The 23,035-nt window shown below is 53.5% G+C and overlaps 6 protein-coding genes across 6 annotated transcripts; 3 read left to right on the forward strand and 3 right to left on the reverse strand.

Moving 5' to 3' along the window:
* Positions 1 to 251: 251 nt before the first annotated feature.
* MFIFM68171_08111 (ATPase AAA-type core domain-containing protein) lies at positions 252 to 2,567 on the forward strand (the record flags this gene model as incomplete). Its single annotated transcript, XM_071063531.1, has 4 exons — positions 252 to 304; positions 470 to 1,142; positions 1,210 to 1,732; positions 1,807 to 2,567. The coding sequence occupies 4 exons, from the start codon at positions 252 to 254 to the stop codon at positions 2,565 to 2,567; spliced, it is 2,010 nt and encodes a 669-aa protein (XP_070919632.1).
* Positions 2,568 to 3,342: 775 nt separating this feature from the next.
* MFIFM68171_08112 (uncharacterized protein) lies at positions 3,343 to 4,334 on the reverse strand (the record flags this gene model as incomplete). Its single annotated transcript, XM_071063532.1, has 2 exons — positions 3,343 to 4,157; positions 4,304 to 4,334. 2 exons carry the CDS (start codon positions 4,332 to 4,334, stop codon positions 3,343 to 3,345), a joined length of 846 nt encoding a protein of 281 aa, XP_070919633.1.
* Positions 4,335 to 6,771: 2,437 nt separating this feature from the next.
* Positions 6,772 to 8,063, reverse strand: MFIFM68171_08113 (DUF676 domain-containing protein; the record flags this gene model as incomplete). Its single annotated transcript, XM_071063533.1, has 4 exons — positions 6,772 to 7,493; positions 7,551 to 7,623; positions 7,692 to 7,923; positions 7,990 to 8,063. The coding sequence occupies 4 exons, from the start codon at positions 8,061 to 8,063 to the stop codon at positions 6,772 to 6,774; spliced, it is 1,101 nt and encodes a 366-aa protein (XP_070919634.1).
* Positions 8,064 to 8,572: 509 nt separating this feature from the next.
* Positions 8,573 to 10,324, reverse strand: MFIFM68171_08114 (Cytochrome P450 alkane hydroxylase; the record flags this gene model as incomplete). Its single annotated transcript, XM_071063534.1, has 3 exons — positions 8,573 to 9,149; positions 9,207 to 10,111; positions 10,187 to 10,324. 3 exons carry the CDS (start codon positions 10,322 to 10,324, stop codon positions 8,573 to 8,575), a joined length of 1,620 nt encoding a protein of 539 aa, XP_070919635.1.
* A 596-nt stretch (positions 10,325 to 10,920) lies between these two features.
* On the forward strand, positions 10,921 to 14,606 carry MFIFM68171_08115 (Nephrocystin; the record flags this gene model as incomplete). Its single annotated transcript, XM_071063535.1, has 3 exons — positions 10,921 to 10,988; positions 11,068 to 12,177; positions 12,230 to 14,606. The coding sequence occupies 3 exons, from the start codon at positions 10,921 to 10,923 to the stop codon at positions 14,604 to 14,606; spliced, it is 3,555 nt and encodes a 1,184-aa protein (XP_070919636.1).
* A 4,388-nt stretch (positions 14,607 to 18,994) lies between these two features.
* Positions 18,995 to 22,452, forward strand: MFIFM68171_08116 (uncharacterized protein; the record flags this gene model as incomplete). The annotated part of the gene is made up of 8 exons (XM_071063536.1): positions 18,995 to 20,375; positions 20,665 to 20,699; positions 21,040 to 21,303; positions 21,412 to 21,711; positions 21,844 to 21,924; positions 21,991 to 22,020; positions 22,143 to 22,268; positions 22,339 to 22,452. 8 exons carry the CDS (start codon positions 18,995 to 18,997, stop codon positions 22,450 to 22,452), a joined length of 2,331 nt encoding a protein of 776 aa, XP_070919637.1.
* Positions 22,453 to 23,035: the final 583 nt, after the last annotated feature.

The raw sequence follows: 23,035 nt of genomic DNA on the forward strand, positions 1-23,035 counted from the left end.
ACCCGAGGAAACAGTTCCAAGAACGGAGAATAGTGTACAAAGAGCGCAAGGTCCTAACCAACACCCCAACTCAATATACACCGTCGCGCCTCCTGTTCCAGTGATCACCCAGATTTCGCCAAAAGCTGAGCAGGAGGTCGTCATGACAGAAGAGCAAGAGGGCATTGATTCGGGGAAATGGACTCAGGATTCAGTCGATATCAGCCGCAATTCCCTGTCTCCCGGTCTCTCAAATACTGCTGTCAGTTCGGATGATGACCAGCTTTCTCGCCCCGCTGGAGGGCCTTTCTCGACTGGTCACCAGGTGAGAATTTCCCTAGGCAAGAATTGTGCATGCGACTAACACTTGGCTACAGGTCTTTACACAAAATCGTTTCTCGCTCTCACCATCCACAGGCCTAACCACCGAGCTGTGCTGGCACCCTGATACGAAGAGGCCAGTCTTTCGGAGGGGTTCGGTCTGTGGCAGATCCACTCTCAGGATCGTTGACCCGTTGCTCATTGACGCACTGCGAAGCAACGTGTTGGAGGGATCTACTAGTCCTAACCTTCAGGGCATGTTTTTGCCCCCGACCGCAAGCATCAATGAGCCATTTGAGGCCCTCTTCTATAACAGGAGGAGGATCCTGGAGGTCGCGGCAGACGAGAACGAGCATGCCGGAAAACATGCTCGGGTCCTGCTGGACTTTATGGAACAAGAGTGCACCGCGACTTGGGAGAAGGCATTGCAAGTCGAAAATGAATCCTGTCAAACAATCGCCTTTGAGGACTCCTGGCTTCTCTATCACCCACATAATACCGTCTTTCGGAAAGATGAAGGCGGCTGGAGGGCGTATAAGATCTCACGGACAGAAGTCGGCCCTCGCCCGAGCCTAGACCCCATCCGTATCTACGCCTATTATCTCGACTTCGACAAGTCGGGGAAGATGTTGGTGCCACACTTGGAGATGTTCACTGCCTCTCCCTACCCATCTGAGCAACCGATTGAGAATCTGGAGGTAATACCGGCTTGGCACATTCGCAGGCATGCGGACTGGCTTCCCAGAAAACTCGTCGATCGCGGGAACAAGTACTGGGGTCATAGAGGCAAGCCGTTCTATCGCGAGTACCGGGGCGACGCATGGCCGACAACATTGGAAAACGTGCGTATATTCTTCAAAGCGTGACACTTAGTTGCCCGTACCTCCGAGCTAACATGCAACTGATCAGAATGTTTCAAGGGTCATGGTCGACCACGTAACATCAAGTAAGCACGATAGGGGTGGAGCTCTAGCTGATGTGAGCTACCCTCAGTGTCTTGCCTGTCTTGGCGAGGCTCTACAACTCGGCCCATTTTCCGAGGGCCCGTACTATCACGACCCCGATGTGTGCATCCGCACGAGAGGGATGGACTGGGTGAACCCCAGTAACGAGGGAGAAATCAGCCCCTTGCTGTATTGCCCGTCCATGACCTGGGCCTTCTCATTCCCGCACAGGACTTGGGCGATGGTCCGGGTCGACGATCTCACCGACGTGCGCTGCCAGAGCGAGGACTGGGATCGGCTCCAGATGGGCGAAGACTCAAAAGACAAGCTCGACGAGATTGTGTCCAGCTTTTTAGGTATGAAAAAACGTAGCGCCACCGCTTCTGCTGGTGAGGAGTCCGTTACCTGTCCCTACCCGTTCAAAAAGGGGAGAGGCTTCAATGTCCATCTCCACGGTAACCCGGGGACAGGAAAATCCTACACTGCAGGTAAGGCAAACTCTTGGATTCCCTGCTTGTTTCATATTACGCTTTCATTGACCGTTGGCTCGCGGAATGTCCAGAATGCCTCTCCGGGAAATACGGGATCCCCCTTTACCAAATCTCCTGCGGTATCCTCGGGACGGAGCCGACCGCGTTGGACAAAGAGCTGCAGGTGGCCATCCTCCGTGCGGCCAACTGGGGTGCCATCCTCATGCTCGACGACGCCGACGTATACCTTCAGGAGCGCGACCCCAACCAGCTGGAACGTAACGCGCTCGTGTCCACGTTTTTGTACCATCTAGACCGCTCCGAGGCTCTGGTCTTCCTGGCGACTACGTACAGGGCGCGGCCGGACAAGGCTTGCCTGTCATTCACGCACTTTGCGCTGCACTTTCCGGACCTGACCTTTGCCCAGCAGCAGAATATCTGGTGCCACTTGCTCAGCCAGATGAGCCTCGATATCGGCGACCGGGCCATTCTCGAGGAGTTCATCCGCTACCGGCTGGGCAAGCTTGACGCCAATGAGACCCCCAGCCAGGAGAAAGGCAACCAAAAAAGGCCATGGCACCAAAACATGAACGGCCGGCAGATACAAAACTGCTTGAGGGCCGCCATGGCCATTGCAAAGCGGGAACAGGTCAACAACACGGCCGCGGTAATCCGCCTTAAGGAAGACCACATCAAAAAAGTGCTTGGATTCGGGACGGAATTCAGGAAATATGTGCAGGATCTCGGAAACGCCGGCCGGTGCGGCGGGTCCAGTTCGGTAGCGCCGAGTCCGGAGGTGCTCGGTATAAACGGGCCGCCACCGCGGCCGCAGCATCAGAGGAGGTCTGAGTAGCACCATTCGTTGGTACCGTTATCACGGCGTCACGAGGTTACGAGGTCACTAGGTATATTACGATTTGGTAAGCTAAAGGTTTTATTCCATTTAGCCGAGTTTAATCCCTAGGGTAGAGATGCTATTCCACATTTAGGTTTATTGAGATTCGATCCCACTTTGAAAGCCTCTCGGTCATTCCCAGCCATGTCTCAGGTGGTCCGGATCGACTGGAATGACAAATCCCCCCACTCCTCCATCCACGATCCAAAGTCTGTTCTCTAATCAGTTTTCGAGGACAATCGGTGCCATAATGCCCCGTCTTCCTCGGCTTGACACTGCGGATACAATTTGGAGCAATCCTTTCCAGTGGGGTGGAGGTTAATTCTGACCCCGAGGACAGGATTGAACCCAGCCAGTCGATCGATTTCCCTCTGATGGTGCAGACCGATTTGGGAGGGGCATGGCATGGCAATTAGGCATGCCATGGCTCTGATGCTGGCTGCAATAAAACATTAATGCCTTGAGCTCCGTCGAGGCCTCGGTGAGGTACAGCACCTTTCTGTGACCAACTGGAATCCTTGACGTCTCGCCCGTGTTTTCGGGTTGGTAATCTGACCGTGATATTTTCCCTTTCCCTCTGAGTCTGTGGTAGAACTATTGGATGGACCATGAGAGAGAAAGGAGAGCAGTCGTGTCGGATCGAAGGCTTGGAAGCCAATATGGGAGATGTGGCGGTTGCCCGGCAGTGTGACACACGTGAGTGGCCCCTGTGCATGCACAACAGAGCTTAATGTCACCCGGGTTCATCATCGGGGAGAGGCAGCTGAAACCATTCCGCTACGTATATCTCCTCACACGTCACCATGATCTTGACCACAGTGCCGTCAAGCTGTGAAGGAAGCGACCTCAGATTGCGGACAAAGCATTGAAACCGGCTCAGCGCGCCATGCTCTTTGCACTCTTGAAGCAGGGCGTCGATCCTGTCTAGCAAGATCAGCAGATAGTCTATGCCAGCCTGCCGAACGTAATCCCGGAATGCTGCCCAGTGGCCGTCCAAGTCGTCGGTTTTTGTCACAAGACCATTACGGGGGCGTGGCTGCTCAGACGAGGCTTCATGTTGATTAAGGAGTTGGGAAAGGAGGTCCAGAGCCATGATCTCGGGCCTCGCACCCTTCAAGTTTGCCTTCACGCCGCAGAGGTGCGTAACGCGAATCGTTGCCGGGCCGTTGGCCCAGTGGTCAAACATGCGGGCGATTTCTAGGGTAAGGCGCTCCATCAAGTTCAAGTCAACATGCATCGGCAATATCCCGGATCTGTCTGATTTGAGAAAGTCGCCAATAGCAAGCTGATTAGACCTGGAGAGCTCCGAGATGATCAAACTATCCTTGGTGGGGTTGTAGCTAGCATCGGCGTCGGCGAAATCGTTCTCAAAGGGCCGAAGAATTGAGAAGTAGTCCTCGGACTCATCGCTGGTGCTTTTCTCGAGCTGGTCTAGAGGACTGTAGCTAGACGATGCCTCATGTTGCGGCAACACCCGTTGCTGCTCTGATGGTGTCCTGGCATGGATCGAGATAGAGCCTGAGGCTATGCTCTCGAAGAAACGCTGCACTGTTACACAGTTAACGTTTTGCGCAAAGGGTGGATACCAGAGCAATAACGTGACTTTACTTTCTGGCACACTCGAGTCGCTATCTTTAGAAAACGGTGGGTAAAGGTTGAACGTATTTCCGGACGACAGATAATTGACTATGTACTGTTGTGCGTTTCCCGAAGCGTTGTTGCCATGATTGACGCTCCGGGAGCCCTGGGGAGCGGAACTACGGGGTGGGTAATGGGAGGGACGGTGGAACCCAGCGTAGTGGCTGCAAAGATGCTGTCCTCTGCAAGAGGGATTCTCTTCAGGGCAGTGTGGGTAACGCTGATTAGGTTGGGAGTCCATGGCCATGTCGCTGCGGCCACTGGGGCATCTCCACGCAGCGATGCAGCGTTCAGGTCGCAATTGTTGTCGTAGGAGAAGACGTGGCATGCAAATAGGGCGGCCGGAGAAACCGCAACGAATGATTGCGGTAGACGATTTTGCCGTTTGTCCATGTCCATGCAGCGAAATGGAAGTCCAGGCGGGGCGGACAAATGAGAAGCCTAACGCAGAGGCAAGGCTGCCAGTAGCCGACGTGCTGCTCCCACCACACCACTCCAGCTGGAGCGAGATGTTTCGGTGAAAGCTGTACAAGGTAACCCCAGTTGAAGTGTTTGGGCGAGACCGCCAAACCGCTTGAAAACCACATATTCTCGATTGCATCCGCAGCAAGCCTAGTGTTCCGCGCTAACGATATATCAGGAGCAGCAGGTATCATCATGATAGGTAGTGTGGTGGGCAGAAGGAGGGGCAGTTGTAGGGCGCCAGGCACCACACCCTCCGACTCGACCCGACTTTTGCTGCTCATGTGCGAGCCCGCTGCGCTACCGGACAAGGCTTCCAGGGCCCACGGCCACAGATCCCTTGCGTCGGGCTAATTAGGTACCTTACCTTAGGTAACCTACCTACATTTTAGCCCGAGGAAGTTTCGTCGTGATCCGCCAACCGGGCTTAGCGGCTCCCGCTTCTTCGCCGCTGACCAACACAAGGAGTTCCAGGAAAGAACACAGGCTACAGATAAGGGAGGATTATATCTAGGTTCTGCTGTTTCGGTGGATCAGATATCTCTAGGCAAAGCCTGCTACGGATCCCCGTCGAAGCGCCGTAGGAAACGTCTCAATGCACTGTTTCAGACACATACAAACGCTCAAAAATAGGTCGTTTGACCATTCCAGATGAGAGTGAGACTCTCGCAGGCAATTCCGTTATCCTCTTTTGCTGGAGTAACCTAGGACAGTTGGCCCGAGCTCGGCGGCTTGGCGTCCGACAGCGGCTCGGCGGCTTCCCCGCCATTTCACATCCAATACCCCCTGCCTCTCAGCGGCAGTGCTACTGAGTTGGGAAAATTGCCCCAGGGAACAGGGTCCCTCTGATCAGAGGGCCACACTGACTAGGACAGCGCTGGAACTTGCCGGGACCAATGTTTCCCTTGCACCATATGTACATACCTTACCTTACCTTACCTTAAGTAGGACCGTCTTGGCCATTGCTCCTTAGACAGAACAGCCAATTTAGCACCTTTTTCCACACTTGTTGCTAGCTCAACTGACGACCTTTTTTTTGGCGTGCGAAACGGTCTCCTCTGGCCAGAGGGAACTCTATCTATACATGTTGTTTTGACCGTGTCCTGGCTGCAGAGTCCCAATTGTTGTTAGTGTCGCCTGGCCTGTCATGTCTACCTTGTCTGCCCGGTATTTGCCATTTCTGCCCCCCCCCCCATTTCAATGCCTTGATAGAGTCGCGTTTTGTGGCAGCAGAACCAATCGAATTCAGCCGAAAGTCCTTGGCCGGCGGCCGGTAGGGACCGATACCACACACTCTCTATTGTTGGGACCGGCCGTATGCATTGATCTTCCTCTCTGCCAATTCAAGCATGTTGCTTGGCTTAGTGAGGTCCTTTACTTGTAGATGTTGGAAGTACCGAATCCATAGCATGTGCAATTCCGGGACAGCAATTTCGTAGAATCGGCGTCGCCGGTCTTTCAAACCTCGAGGATTCCCGGGATAATCTTTGATCAGTGCTACTCGGAGTCGGGGGACTCGAAGCGGTCCGACGGAACAACCCAGCACACCACCCTCGTCTTTCGATGGGAGTTTGGGCAGAACAACAGGGTCACGAAATCGGCTCCATTTCCTAGGCAAATCTGAGCTGGATCGACCTATCAACGATGAAACTCTTACCAACCCAATACTAATTAGTGTAACAGCGCTGTGTGACCTAGGAACCGCTGGAACTTCTCAATATTGAAGTACCGGGGCACCTACGGCCGGGGAACTTGGGCGTGAGACCACTTCATCGAGCCAATCCTTTACCTTGCTGTGGCCACCTAATCCTTTCTCCCAGATTCCCTCGTGTCTGTCGGCGAATGCTTGGTTCAAGACGGATAGAGCGGGGTGATTGATTAGATTTCCGTATTCCAGGGCATAATTGTTGAAGCATTTCGGGCAGCTAAGTATGGCGCATCTTCTAAATATTTCCTCATCGGAAACCACCAAGCGCCGCTCAACTCAAGTTAGCGTTTTCCTTCCATTGTCTTAAATAATGGTAAGGGCCTGAGTTGCGTCCGCTCTAGAATCCCTGGGATTCTACGTCTTAGGGTCGCCGTCACCGTTGCTAGAACCACAGATGGAGGGCATGGGCCCAGATCTGCTGGTGCCGCTGATCGGAAATCCGTCCAACCCAGATTCAACTTTCGCCGGCACGTGTGGGGCCACCTCGCGGGGGTGAAAGTTCCTCCGGAGGGTCTCGGTCGCCTCTCGGCTTCGTTCCAACCCGAGAGACCTGGCAGCATCGACGCACCGCTGACGAATAACGCTTGGTGCCTCGTCGCAATACCGGAGAAGGGCATCCATCACCATTCGGAAACCCTGCGATTCGGGATTGTCGAACCTCACCATGCCGCGATGATCGGCCGCGATAGCCGCCCGCTCCGTCTCGTCGTATGTCGGGGCCGCGCTCTCATGAGTGACGACGTATACTCTCCCGAGCCGTCCGAGGCTTGTAGGTTCTTGTTCCCAGAAGAAAAAGATGTTGAAGTTGCGCATGATGGGGACGAAGTAATCGGTGATGTTTTGTAGGGTTTCGGATTCGTTTTCTAGGGCCGATACGAGATCTGACTTTGACATGATGCCAGCTGTGGCGGCAGCGCCTAGCTTTTTGACGTAATCTAGCCAAGATGCTGGAGAGGATCCGTGATGGGGGGTACCGAAGAAGAGGATGCCGTAGGTGCACGAGAAGATATGGTAATCGTGGGAGACTTTGTAGCCTGTTCTTGTTTGGGCGTATGTGAGGGCCCGTATGTTGTTAGCTTGTAGGTATATGTAATTAAGTTAGGTCGCTGAGAGCCGGCAATGGTGGTATACACCTACTCGTTTCACGATAATGCCGCCGAGGGAGTGGCAGAGGAAGATGATCGGCTTATCGGCGGTCCCAGAAAGCTAGGGTGTTCTCTCAGCCTTCCACCCCACCCCTTCCCTGCGAGATGCAGTGTTCGGGAGTTGCTTACCCGCCTGTCAGCCGCTAGGTTTGCGACAAGAGTGTGGGCATGATGGTGGATTCGATCCTTGGAGGGCCGACCGCCGTCCAAGGACGTAAAATCCGCGTTGTACCCCCATACCAGTACTCGAGCATTCTTAATGTACTTCGGGAGGAATTGGGGATGATCAAGCCAACAAACACCCGCTTTGGCTGTCCATGTACTCCTCGCTCCTCCGTTGAGACCGTGGACGGCGACGATACTAGAGGCGGTGGAGCTGTCAGAGTAAGGATAAACGTGGGGATTTGCTGCCAGGCAGTCGACTCACTCAACCTCAGGCTCTATTGGGCTCGGCGGACGGTAAACTTCTTCTATTCCAAATGTTTCGTTTTTATCGGCCATTTTTGGGTTTGGAGGACATCAATGTCGCTGCGGTGAAGAAGCCAGAGCTCTGAGGAGAACTCGGCGGGGAATGCCTACCAACCTGCCATCCGGCATGGCTGCCTCGCGCCAGCGTGTAATGCGGCCTCCTGCAACCCCTTTTTCCCGTTGAGACAGCAATTTTGTTGCCTCCCCGGTCTCGGTCACGCGCATGGAACAAACAAGGGGTCGGAGGGCAGACAGTACGAATACCACCTGCAGTCGGGCAGTGCTTTCCGCCTCGTCAGCCAATCGGATTTGGTTGCCCCGGCGCGGTGCTTCTGTGCCGCTGTTTACGGTAGATTCCCATGTCATGACGTTGGTTTTTGGCATCGGTGGTAACGGGAAAAGATGTTTAGGGGGGGTGGGGGGGGGGGGGGGGGGGGGGGGTTGTGAGATTGTAACAAATATCGGCTGCACCAGAATGTGAGACGTTTAGTGTGGTCCTTTGGTGATTAAGTGAGAAAGGTCTTCGTGCCCCGTGGCTACTGCTATCTCTTGACTGAGACCTTACAACCGTCGGTACTCGAGAGCACGAGAGTTAAAACTTGTCTCTCAGTTCCCACCGGCTCGATGGGTTCCCCGGCCGGCAAGTTTATGGTACCGAATGTCTGGAGAAGTCTCACGATTGTATACGAGACTTCCATGAGGGCAAAGTCCTCCCCGAGGCACTGCCTAGGGCCGCCGATAAAGGGGAAATATGCCCATCCAACATCGTCCAGTTCTCCAGTTTCCCATCTTTCCGGCCGAAAGTCGTCCGCATCCGGACCAAAGATATTCTTCTTGCGCGAGTTCACGTACTGTGAGAATACGACCATCTCTCCCTTCCTGACCATAATCGGGCTTGTTCCATCAGGACCACCTCCTGTCGGAAGGATAGTGGTCTTGACAGCCTCGCGATTGTTGAGTGGGACCGGAGGATAGAGTCGAAGGCTTTCCTTCACTACGCAGCCTAGGAAAGGCATGGCTCTGATTTGCTCTCGTTTCGGGTTGGCTAAGTTGCCCATGACATGCTTGGCCTCGCGGCGTAATCGCTCCATCACTGCCGGATGGCGAACAAGCAGCCGGCTATGCGCTATGTGAGCAAGGGCCGGGGGCCCAGAATGACGACGTCGGAGAACTTACAATGTCCATGATAAACAACACGCCGTGGTGTCACGGCCGGCGAGCAAAACGTTGAGTAGCTGGTCGCGAAGATCCGTCTCCGTGGCGGACTCCCTTGCAACTTGTTTGATGAACCAGGAGGCCGAGTCCTCTTGCGTTCCCCGTTCATCAGGCGACCTCTCGCCTTTTTCCAACGCCGCCGTATCCATGAATCCATGTTCGCGGATGTACCGCTCAACGAAATGGTGTACATTACGGCACGCCTTGCGGAAAGTCGGTGGGTTGTACAGGAAATGGAACGGGGCTAGTCGGAAGCGTTTGGCGAGGCCCTCCTGTGCAATGTTGAAACTCTCGGAAAACTCTCTGTTCTCGATAGCTTGGTCGATATCGGCCCGCAGACTGTAGACCGACCGGCCAAAGAGCAACTCGGTGGCGACATCGAGGGTGAGGTTGAAGAAGAGTGGCTGGAGGTCGACGTCCCCGTCGGCCGGCATGCAATCGATCAAGTTCCCAACATGCTCGTGGAAGTAGCGGAGGTCTTGGTATTGCGCCCGGGCGAACTGCTTCCGCAGAAGCTCCCGGGAGCGTCTCCAGGCCGGCCCTTCTTGGGTAAAGATACCGTTGCCCAGAAGGGGAGCGAAAACGGCGGGACGACAACCGAACCCATAATCATGGAAGTTTGTCGAGAGGAGAGCTTCGACGTTCTTTGGGTGTAAAACGTGATAGGCCCGAGGACCGATTAGCAGATATTGGCACAGGTTGTTTCGTGGCTCGTAGTCCTTGGCAACGGAGCACAGAAAAGACAGAAGGCGACCTTCGGCGTTGGAATCCCAAAGCTCCTTAATACGATCGATCCCCAAAGGCCACCGTTTGGGCAGCTCGGGCGGCAATTCGCATCCACGCCGGCGTCCGTAAATCGTGTCAGCCTGTCAACCGCGTTAAAGACAGCAGATAGGACAAGTGGCATCAAGGGTTGCGATTCATTGAAGGGGTATTCTTACGCGGTATTCCAACACTGCCCTGACGACGCTATAGAGCAAGCGGGCAATTGTGAAGCCCAAAATACTGAGGATCGAAACAAGAAGAGGCCAGCTTCTTGCCATCCCATCCCTGAGACCTCTGTCGAGTAGGACTTCCATGGTCTCCTGACGCTCGACGTCCTTTTCTCTCTCTCTTCCTCTCTTTTTTTCTTTTTCTTTCTTTTCTTTTCTTTTCTTTTCTTTTTTTTTTTTTTTTTTTTTCGGTTCTCGGACGATGTGGTGGGAGGAATGCGCTGTCCACCTCGCTCTCTGGCGGGGGAAATATGTGTAGGAACATTGCTAAATAAAACGGCTGCGCACTTCACCAAGAAAGCAACAGGGACGCTGGTCCGTCAATGGTCACAGTAGGAAGAAGAGCGAATAACTGTACAAGCTGCACGAGCTGAGGACTTGGCGGATGCAGTTGGCGCTTCAACGCGGTGCCGAAACACCACTTGCGGCCGGGACCAGCAGAGGTGAACCGCGGCGCGGAAACACCCAATTTATGCAGCGCAACACATCAGACGGCTCGCACGGGCCCTTTGCCGACGGGCATGTCCCCTCACAGCGATACGGTACAATCATCCCGCCGGACGCGCAGTTGCGAAGCTCGCTCCATCGTGACGAAGAAGTCGAAGGGATCATTTCCGTCGGACATGCCTCAGACGCATCCATGAATCGCCCAACACGCTTTCCGCTGCACTCGCGCCCCAAGCATGCCGCTCGGTTTTCATTGCCTTTACGAGGCCAGCCGCGGCGCAGGTTGCGAAGAAGAGCTGGTTGAGTATGCCCTCCCGGTTTAGCGTCCCTCGACCGGCGTGTCCAGGCTCGATAAGATATTCTAACCGTAGCCATTACCATAGCATCGTTTCCGTACACGATGTTCACGAGGACTCATTCGAGGCATGGACCGACCCAAAATCCGGCGTCAACTGGCTCAGCGACTTTCTCCCTCAAGACGTCCGCGTCGGCAGGGTGCTCGCGTACGGCTACGATTCGTCGGCATCGGCGATGTTTGCAAGCGACGCGTCCGAGACCATCCAAAGAATGGCAGAATCACTGGTCCAGGAACTCAGGGCGGATCGACAGTTTGCTGACGCCCTGAGGCGTCCCATGATCTTCGTCTGTCACGGTATGGGTGGGGTGCTCGTCAAAAAGAGCCTGGTGTACGCCTCGACACGGACGGCCCCGAAAGTTGCCCATCTATGGGACCATTACATTTCTACCTTTGCAATCCTCTTCTTCGGGACGCCTCATGGACATGCGGACAAATCGATTTGGTTGGAGTACGAGGCCGCGGCAAAGCCGCCACGGCATCCTTCAGCCCCACCAAGCGCCGGCATCAGGCCTACAGATGGGGGAGACCCCCAAATGCCTCTCTTGGTCGACAACGATTTTGCGCCGCTCCTGAAGCAGTTCCACTTGTTCTTCTTTTGGGAGGAACTCGCTACTCGTTTTAACGGCCGGTCGGCCTTCCTCGTCGATCACAAGTCAGCCGCCCCAAAACTCGACAACACTGAAGCGGCTGGAATCCACGCAACACATTCAGCCATGTGCAAATTTGGCTCTAGGACATCGTCTGATTATCGCACAGTTATCGCAGCGCTGGCTACATATTGCGAAAAGGCACCTAAGATCATCTCGCGTCGGTGGCGGCAGGCGGAGGACGCGCTTAAACAGCTCAGAATAGGGGAGGCGGAGGAGATCGGAGGGATCGGCTTTGACGTCCACTTAGAGCAGCCATTTCGAAGCCTCGGCATTCGCTCCCATGAGATACTTCACTTCTACATCCCTGAAGAGACTTCTCACACCTTCATAGGCCGCCAAGATCTGCTCAGCGAAATGCGGAATGCATTCTTCCCTAATGGTCGCCCAACCGCCGTGTCCACCCTGAAGTCATTTGTCATATTCGGGATGGGTGGATCTGGCAAAACTGAACTGTGCTCTAAGTTCGCCAACGATAATAAACACAAGTAAAGTCGCTTTGCTAGAATCATGCCTTTAATAGTTGCTGACTGAGGACAGGTACACCGCCGTATTTACCATCCGCGCAGCATCGCCAGAGACGGTCAATGAATCATACTGCGGCATTGGGCTTCTCGCAGGACTGCAGCCAACCGAAAGTGCCGGTCGGTATTTTCTCTCACAGCAAAGAGAGCCATGGCTCCTCATCATTGACAATGCAGACGATCCATCGTTGAATCTTCGGCGGTTATTCCCTCCGGGAGGCACCGCCCATATTCTCGTCACGACAAGAGTCCGTGACTTTCGCCAGGAGGGTACAATGGGGTTCCTTGAGCTCAAGGGGCTGAGGAAACCGGAGGCTCTCCAGCTACTGCTTACAAAGGCCGACATCCCACGTCCCTGGGACGTCCAGACTACGACAACGGGGAGTCGAATCGCCAAAGCCCTCGGCTACCTCGCCCTAGCGCTGATCCAGGCCGGAACCTGTGTGTATAGAGGTGTCTGCGAGCTGGGCGGCTACCTGGACATTCTTTCGTCAGCGAAACAGCAACTGCAAAACCAAGAGATAAGGGATGTGATGAGGGTCGTCTACTCCACCTTTGACATTTCCCTGGGGCATTTATCCAGAACTGTGGGGATCCAGAGCCAGGACGCATCCGACTTATTACGGATCATCGCATTTTATCATTTTGAGTTCGTCCCCCTTGAATTATTCTCCAGGGCACTCACGAGGCGGGATAGAGCTGTCAACACACCACGCCCAAATTCATGGTACTCGAGTGTTGCCGACGGCTTGCTCCGGCGCTTTGAGCCTCCAGCTGCCTTGCCGGGTTTCCTAAAACTGAAAGACAGAAAAGCTGCAGAACATCGCATCAAAGTCGCGCTTGCAAACCTGCAATCTCACTCTTTCATCCGCTATGACGGAAAGGCCATCTCGATACACCCGCTGATCCATTCGTGGGCACGAGACAGTCTCACACCTCCGCAAAAGCACATATGGGCATCGATCGCCTTCAATATCATCATGGAGTCCATCTCGCTCCCGCCGAAGGGCGATACAGAGACCGATGGTGAATATCATAGAGATATCATCCCACACCTCGAGACCTGTTTATCGGCGACTGGGAACCCACTACCGCAGGCCACGAGTGATATGGGTCGGGTCCAACTGCGAGTTTCTGGATTTCTGCAGCCGACGTTTCTCCTGATTATTCGGGGCCAAATTGAGATGCACGCGAAATGCGGTTGGGTATTCGCTGAGCGAGGCCATTTCGAAAAGGCGATGACACATCTCCGGATTGTTAGAGAAATGTTGGTCAAGCTGCGCGGGATGGCGGACGACAAGACAATGAGCGCGACGCTCGGTCTCGCAGGAGTGTGCTGGGGTTTGGGGCGCATGGAAGAAGCCATCGATCTCCAACGCTCCGTTGTGGAAACACGGTCACGCATCTACGGTCTCCACGATGCACGCACCCTTCAGGCCATGGACAGACTGGGACGTTCTTACTGGCTGCACGGCCAATATCGAGAGGCACTTGACTTGCAACAAGTCACGACAGATCGGATGAAGAAAACATTGGGAGAGAATCATCCAGAAACACTCGAAGCGCTAGATAACCTGGGAGTCACTTTAGGCGCCTGGTACCGATTCCAAGAAAGCCTTGAGACCCATCGATTCGTATTATCGGCTCGGGTAGAAGCCCTTGGGGAGACGCACCTCGATACACTCACTACGAAGGGAAACCTCGCCATGGCTCTCCTGGATCTCGGTCGCCTGAATGAGGCGAAAGCTGCGATGGCTGAAGTATACGGCCAACGGCAGAGGCAACTCGGCAGAGAGCATCCGTGGACTCTGTGGGCTCTTTGTTATCTCGCCAAAGTCGATACGCAACTCGGCTTACTCGCCGAGGCCGAAGAGATGCTCAACTGGGGCATAGCAGCTGCGACTAGAAGCCTTGGGGGCGACCATTTGGGCGTTCTCATGGGCCGCGGACAACTCGCCCAGGTCTACGCTAGGACAAATCGGCTGGACGAGGCGCAAAAGTTAAGCGAGGAGACCATAAGGATTGTAGAGAAGTCTCGTGGAATCGCGCATCCGGATTGCGTTTACGGGCTTTGGAAGTTGGCTCGATTGTATGTGCTTCAAGGCTGCCGCGAGAAGGCGATTCGGACATGCGAGTTAGGACTGCAGCGGGCAGATATGCGGATCACTCGGAGCCACCCGCTCGCAAAAGACTTGGAAAAGCTGTTAGAGGGACTCCGAGATCCGACTTCCACGGTTGCCCAGTTGCTGGACGTCAAGGGAAGTACGTCTTTCTCGAACTTGGCAACCCCGGCGGCGAGTACGACTCCCATGTTAATGCTGGGATGGAAACGCAAAGATCGCTTGGCTAGTCTAAGTCGACCTGTTGGCCTAGAGCGGGTTTCCACTTGGTAATTGAACGCATGTGGCAGGGCTTTCCTTTTCCCGAAAGCTATAAGTATTGCTATATTCCATCTTTATTCCCCGCTGCGACTTCCGGTCGTTGGCTGACAGACTAGGTTATTCTCGTTTCTGGGTCTGCCTATTAATCGACTGCTTGTCCCGTATATCTTACGGTGCCGCATTCTTCCGGGATACGTGTTATAGGTATGAGCTAGGCTTGCACAACATAAAGGGGTTATCATCTAGCGACTAGTGTGTCAATGGTGAAAGAATCTGGTTTATGCAACAACCCCTGGCATATAACATGGCCGGAAACCGGAAACTGCCCAAAACCGCCCATTATACTGAGCGTTGTCAGGGCAATATCAAGTACTGGTGCCCTAGGAAACCCTGTCCGCAGCCACGTACTCCCGGATTGAGTTTATTGCTTTGGAAACCAATCACAAGCTCCGTTCTGGATTTTACCTAGCAGGAGAATGGGGAGTACCTGTCATTACCTAGACCGTATAGCCCAGTGCTGGACAATTCCGAAATGTTAGTGACATTATGACGCCCAGCTAGGCACCAGCATGACCTACTTAGGCCATTGTGGTGTCTAGGTGGGCGTAGTTATGTTCCTAGTATAGGTGCTATTGCCAGCGCTGGGCGATACAGTCAGGGTAATTATAGCATCCCCCGTATCCCGGCTAGGTGGCTTGTTTGGCCACATGCCAATATCAGGGGACACTAGGACTACCGGCCCTCAATACTAAATGACTGACTTTGTTTCCTTCCCAGGCCTGTACCGTTGGACGGTTATATTTGGGTGGGGTCCCAGCACATACGGTATCCCGTTGCATCGGTAAGATCCACGATCGTTTATAGGAGGGGGAGCGATTGAGGACCAGAAATGATAGGTTCTGCTGCCTCGACCACCCAAACTCTCATCATCTATCTAGGCTCCGCGAGCACATGTGTCCTTCACCCTCCGCCACAAAAAGAACGGTAAAGACAGACATTAGTTGGACGGTTGATGCACCCAATAGCCACCCTCTGACGGATCGTAATCCACAGGCCCCTAGTTATCCCCGCAATCATTGACAGTCTGGCAAACGCTATTGCCGCCGATGATGCCACAACAATAATAGCCACCGCAGCAATGCGTGCCGGGCTGGTCTCTGCCGACACAGTTGCTAAGGTGGCCAGCGCATTGCCGAGGTTCGAGCTGATAAACATGATTACTTAGCTTCCTGCAATCGTTACGGAGAGGTTCTGCTTTGCGAACAATGAAGTGGCCGAGGGAGCCATGTACATACCTGATCCAGGAGAGGACTGGCAGTGGCCAAGGCAGCCAAAGTGATGGTAATGAGGCCAGTGAATTGCATGTTGACGGCTGTCGTGAGATACAGAAATTGGAAGTGTTGTTTGTACCGGATGGCAAAGGAGAGTTACTATGGCTAGATGTTGGTCTTATGGCCGTTCGTCAACGCCCTATTTATCCTAATATCGAGTCCTGGAGTATCGGTTTTCTTTCACGGACTTCTGTCGCTGTCATCGTCGTAGGTCACTGGACAGGTACGAGCTTACGTTGGACGATCTGCGTCGAATAAACAATGGCTACGTTGTACGAAGACATGGTAAGCTCGTTCTACGGAGTCAGAGTTGCAAGTAGAAGGCGGGACAACGTGTAGTGTCGTACATCCTGGAATCTGGGAGAACTTGACATCGCCATAGAAAGTAGACAGCAGGCCTTCCTACTAGACATGGTCTTCTCGAGCATCTCTTTGGTAGAATTGCCTTTCTTCTAGGAGGAAAGATTCCATATAATTTACATAGGAATACTTCATAATAGACCTAAGTCAACACATTCGGACTCGGCGCTTCGGGGCCCCGAGTGTTGGTTCAAACTCGACACTAATTACAACATCACTATTACAACGACCATGTAAGATGCGCATATTTGTGGAGTAATCGGACTTGAGGTTCGGACAACTCACTTCTGTGCGACGTGCGACGCGGCAAGACACCGCTCTTTTCAAGTTTAAAGCTTGCCCGTGCCTAATGTTGCCGATCAGGACGTTTCAAGTTGTCATAGTTATCACAGAGCCAAAAACGATCCAGAGCCAACCACACAGCCATACCGTGAAATCATTTTGCGGGCCTCGAAGGCGCTGTATTTATTTATGTACACGACTCGGTTTGCGGGCTCTTCATGTAGATCTTCCACCTGACGGGGCCGAGGAATGGCGCCTTGCGAGGTCTCCAAAAGCCTCAGCCGCAATCCTCGAGACTAATGACTGGGCTTCCCCTCTGCTGTAGTGGAACCCTTGATGACAATTGCGTAACAGGAATTTCTCATCTCCTCTGCATCGGACAGTCGTTCTGCTACTCTGAATGCGTCTGCATCCTCCGATCGGCGTTGATCTGCATGCTTCTCCCAAACGCGGATCCCACAACCAGCAGGTGTGGCTGGTTATTGCCCCCGGGGTCGCACTACAGTCCGTCCATCTCGGGGAGACTGATGGCCGTTAAGGAATATTGACCAAGGGACGCAAATCAAGACCCGTGATAGGCACTTATACATCCATGTAGGGCGAGGAAAGATTTCCAAGGGCAGTCAACTGCAAGCATTATCCCTTTGATAAGCCGTAGAGTCGAACGGTGGCAATTATTGCCACTGACCGCTATCAGCTTCCATGGGGCCAGCACTTTCAGGAGCAAGAACCCCAAGTACAGTGGCCAGTCACACCAACCGTCGGGACATATCACAGCTTCCTAACGCTAATATACCGCAACCGCACCCGAGCGCCCACGGACAGGTAGGTGTAGTTGCAAGCGGTAAGCGGAGACGGATGCTTTCAGAGGGGCCTAAGTTCAATTCCCAACGCGCCTTCAGGTCTGACGCTGTTCGATGTGGCAAACGAGACAGGCCCAGATCTATCCTACGCTATACCAGTTCAGAAGTCGATAAGCAACGCGCCAGACCATCTTGATCATGTTCTTAATGATCCCCATCTCGTCCGGCATACCCAACTCGACATTGCGCAGCAGAAGGGCATGACTCCCCCAACCCAGCTCGTATTATTGGCCTGCCCTGGTCAGGTTGTTATTCATTAACCATTCCGAGACACTACGCTGCCCGCACCTCTGCCGTTTACTGGTATGCAACGCCCTTGATGCCAAGGTTGTTTGATAATCTTAGCGGCTTTCATTCCAACCCTCTCTGAGGGGTCGGGTCTGGGCTGTCTTTAAGTCTCTGCCAAAGATCAAAAGCCACAAAAGATCGCGGGTCGCTCGTGAAACTAAGCAGATTTTGATACTGGGCTTGATGCACCAAAAAGATGCCACTTGAGGCCCGACACCACGAGTTTGATATGCTGAACCTTTCGTTTCGCAGTATACAACAGCCGCACCCAGCCTTTGATCACTAACCAAGACGTCCAGTTCATATCCGTCGTCGCGGCAACATTCCTGACCACTAACGAGCAACTAAAGAGCCCCATTCTTACAAAAGGATCCGACAGCACTGACGACGTCTTGGATGATAACCCTTCCCTAACGTACTCCCCCGCCCACTGCTCCAACCACACGGTTGCCATGCTACTCCCGGCGACGATGTCGGTCGTCGACAACCTCGTTGCGAACGGGTCGGTGAAGTAATTTATGGACACGACGTTGACCCAGGTGGCAATGCTCGAGTCGGCAACGTACATCGAAGACCGGTACGACCTGAAGCCGGGCCGTCAGCCGCCAAGACCAGCCAGGGCAACCTTTTTTGACAATGGGTTCAAGAGAGATGGCCTAATGTCCGTTGCTCCGTTTCCCGCGTTAGCAATGTGTCGCGCTCAAGAACGCGTCCGGGGAGCTCACCGCTTCTCTGCAGCGCCTACTAAGGTAACCCATCACGTGAGCCCTAACGAGCATTATACAAGCTTACACTACCAGCTGAGGAAGTGCAAGAGTACAGAACCCGATCAGGTCAGCAGCGCCGCTCTCTCCACAGCTCAATGAATTGAACCCAATCACCATATACCGAAAGCTGATGGCGTAGACTCCTCTGGAAGATGCGTGGAGGTCTATTTCACGTGGGTTCGTTCTCACGATGCATCCTCCCCAAGCTTGACACGTAACCACTGAGCCAATCCATTCATTGCTTGGCAGCGGGCTCTCTATCGTGATTGGCCGGCCCGGGCAACCCCCCTCAGCTGAAATGGATGTATCGGGCTTGGTGTGCCCCTCAAGCTCCCTGCTCCAACCCAGCCCCTGCTGAACCTGCCGTCAAGCCCTCCCACTCCCCTCCCCTTGCCCTTTGGTACCTCCGTCATTGCGGGCGCGTGGTTGACCATCCCACCTTACGACGCCGCCCTAGATAAACGATTCCACATGACGTACGAATCGTACTCCGCATCAACCGCCGCAAGATGGACGCTTCAATAAGCTTCAAAGAAGCCATCGAAAGGGGAGATATACATGCCGTGACTTCCTCTATCGACCAGGGCGTCAACCTCAACGAGAGGTTCACGTCGTGGACCGAAATATATTTCGACGGCGGTACCTTCAGTTTCCCGGCAAGCCCTTTAGAGCATGCTGTGATACACGACCAGGCGGAAGTCGTCGATATTCTGATAGCACATGGTGCAGACATTAACCTCAAGGGAGGATATGAGCCGGCCCTCCATCAGGCTGTACACAAGGGCAATGTCGAAATGGTTCGAAAGCTCATCCAAGCTGGCGCAGACGTCAACATGCCGACAGGTGGTCATTTCCCAAACGCGATTGAGACCGACTTTGGTTACGGAAGCTCCGGATGGGAGTCCAGCTCGGTTGCCGAAAGACGCGAGGAAGCAATTCGGGCGCCTGGCGAAATGCGATGGAGGGATACCACCGCCCTGTCAAAGGCTATACGGGGCAACGAAACGGAAATCATCCGACTACTGATTGCCAACGGTGCCACTCTGTATCCCCAGTGTATATACGACGCCGTGGAGTCTGGAAACTTGGATATTGTGCGACTCGTCTTGTCACAGCAGTCGGCTTCTCTCATCGACATCAACGCTGTGGCGGGCAGGCTCGGCAGGCCTCTTCAAGCGGCTGCAATGCGTGATGGCAGTACAGAAGAGCTCTTCTCCCTACTTCTTGATCGCGGCGCAGACATATACGCCAAGGGAGGCGGCTCTCCGCAGCCCATCGCCGCGATTGTGGCCAAGGGGTTAGTTGACATACTGGCGATGGTGATTGACCGCGGTCTTGTACGCGACGACGCCGCCATAGCGCTGCTTCCAGCAAAATTCACGATTCTCCACATTGCCGTTTGCTTCCGGAACCGAGCCATCCTGGAGCTTCTTCTCAAGAGTCGCGTTAAAGCTTCGGTCAGCTCCCAGGACGCCTTTGGCCGCACGCCACTGCATCTAGCCGCCTTGTCTTTCGAAGCGGCATTTAGGGCGGCCAATGACGCCCTCAGCGATTCTAATCTTTTCGAGTTCGAGATGCCTCCGGAGAGCCTACGCTGGCCGGATGGTGACCCCTCCATTGCCAAATATCTGGTAGACCAGGGCGCGAGGGGCGACATCCTTGACTTCAGCGGCACCACTGCATTGGAGATCTGTCTTCGCTTCACTTCCCCCGAGTTTGCTAGAGAAGTCTTCATAGCCAGTCCTAACCACAATATCACGGGTCATAAATGGAAGAACCTTCTTACAGACCTTACCCAAAAGGACAAGTACCGAGTTGAGTACAACCATATGAAGTTCACTGCACAGGCCTTTGAGTTCACTCAATCGCGGCTTTCCTGCGATGGGAATGGTGAATGGCTTATGAGAGAGCTTTATCAACATCAGTTCCTGGGTACCAAGAAACCCTGGGTGCCCCGAACTATTAACTTCCGCGATGACATGGAGCGATTTCTCTTGTACGGACTCGGCTTTCTCATTTCTCACATCGTACTTACGATCAAGTCACGAATTGCTAAGAGATGCCATAGTTTACTAGGAGAAGCGGACTTTTTCGATCCCTACGCGGAGGGGCTCCGATGCGCTTGGTGGCGCCGTAATAAGGGATCAGGTTACATGTTCGATCACATGGACATGCCCAGCCGTATGGCAGTCGAGCAAGGCCTTCCACAAATGGGTAAGTTCAAACTTTTTGATTCGAGTGACGACATATAAACATACCGCCAGCCGCCTACCATCAGACCCTTAACGTTTACGCTTCGTGTCCACTTCAAAGTTTTTGCCCCACGTACCTTAACCTTGACATCTGAACTCTACGACCAAACTGTCCGAATTTCCCTAAGACATGGTTTGATATGACAAGAGATGCTGACTCGTCTTGACGCTCAACACCGTTTAAAGGCTGTCTAATCTGTGGATTCGCCACGCGATGCCCTGTACTACGAGCCGAAAACGAAAATAACGATGAGCGGCGTTCGCATTCTCTTCGGCTCTCTGAACGTGTCCACGGAATCCAGTGGATGATGATAAAGCTTTCGAAAGAGGAAATCATGCCAAAGAACGATGACCTGGTGTCGGCCATTCCCAAAGACGATGAGCAGGCTTTGAAATTGGAGAGAGACACGAACGCGTTGGAATCCATAAATTTCATCACCACCTCCGACTATACGCCCGGACGTATCCCCCGAGCTGCTGTGTTTCTCTTCGTCCCGCTTGTGCTGGCAGTGCGGGATGAATGGACCAAGACTTTTCAAACGGCTAGTCAACGACAGAAAACAATGGTACGGGAAACTGCCCCTTGAGATATGGTGGGATGCCGGTCAGCCCAAGGAATACGTGTAAGTCGGAACGCAGCTGAGCAAGCCGTTAACTACCGGGCATATACATAGCGTTCTCGAATCCTACTCACAAAGGGGTCTGACCCACGAGTCATCGACACCCTTCTGCAAGACGCCTTGGTTTGGGTCAGGCTGGAGGCCGCTGTACAAGAGCAACTGCGCAACTTCCATGAACTTCAGGCCGGATACAAAGCTGATCCCCTGTCCAAAAACTCTCGAACGGCTCTGCACGAGAGGTTTCACGACGAGGACGAAATGACGAGGTTCAACGAGGCGCTTGAGAGCGTCACAAAATTTCTCAATAAAGAGTTGGACATGATAAAGACAACATCTAGGGAGCTTATCGAGCTAGTGGGTTTCCGCGCTGCGAACTTGGGTGGTTCCGCCGTACTCTAGCCCTCCGACAGGAATACCCATAGATCTTGTCATCGGGTTAGGAGGCCAGGCAAACAGCAGTCGAGCTAACGAAGTGCTATAAACCAGGAGTTCAACCTCACATCGATCAGAGAGGCGCAGAAATCGACATCGACAAGTCTGAGCATGAAGCGGCTTAGTTGGATAACGGTGCGAACTATTTGGCTCCCGTGATCGTGACATTCAATACATCCGCTAAATTAAACTGTTCACTAGTTCATCTACCTTCCCCTCACATTTGTCGCCGTACGTATCATCACGTACAAGTCCAATTACCAGTCCTAGAGTTTATCCGTCATAAACCCCGTATACCACGCACTCCGAACCGCCTGACCAAATGCTAACGCACGGCCGGCAACGGATGACAGAGCCTCTTCGGCATGAACATCGACGTCCTAAAATCCAACCCGCCTTGGTGGACCTACCTTCCCTTTGCCGTCGTCACTCTTGGACTCACAATCATTGTGTGGTCCATCTTCAAATATACTCTAGACGTACGTCCTTCGTTCTCCAAATTTGACCGGCGCGCAATTGTAGGCGGACGCTTCGCTAACCGTAGAATAGGAGAATCGTCAGACGGAACGCGAAGGATCTTTAACGACAAAGGCGAACTGGACTAGGGTATTAGCACTTGTCAAGAAGAGTAACTCGGGAGATGGCGAAAAAGATGATGTCTAAGCCGAAGTAGCGGACAGGAATAGAGAGATACGCGGGATCTCGAATGGGAAGCAGGTGCAAGGATCAAGTTGCCAGTATTTATGGCTCTACTGGATATGAGTGTCTTAGCTACTTAGCTAGGTCTGTATGAGAACAGAAGATCTATAGGCGTCTGCTGCAAATGGACGAGGTTGTAGAACCTGATACGGAGCCGTTGCGTTGAGGGAACACGGAGCCTGGCGGTGAGGAAGCAGTGAGCCCGGCGATGAAGCAGCGCTCTGGCACGGGATCATCAGGCTGGCGTCCTTACCTATGCGTTCGACGCCTTTTAACACTTGGTGCTAGCGTAATTCAAGAGCTTTTCTTGCTTGTAAAGTAGTCTCCTTCGATCCGAGGGAGCTCTATCCACATATATTATCTTGAGCTCATCTGGGCTACAGGGACCTAGTTTTTTAGGTATCGCTTGGTCTTGTCCATCTGTCTTATCAGTCCGGCCGCGAGCCATCTTTGGCAACCCCCCCCCCCCCCCCCCCCCCCCCCCCCCCGGGGGGTCTCCTTTACTCTGATAAGTATATACCGCTGGTTGATAGTTGTATAATGATCA

Source organism: Madurella fahalii (genome assembly GCF_045866475.1).
Source record: "Madurella fahalii IFM 68171 DNA, scaffold_4, whole genome shotgun sequence".
NCBI lineage: Eukaryota > Fungi > Ascomycota > Sordariomycetes > Sordariales > Madurella > Madurella fahalii.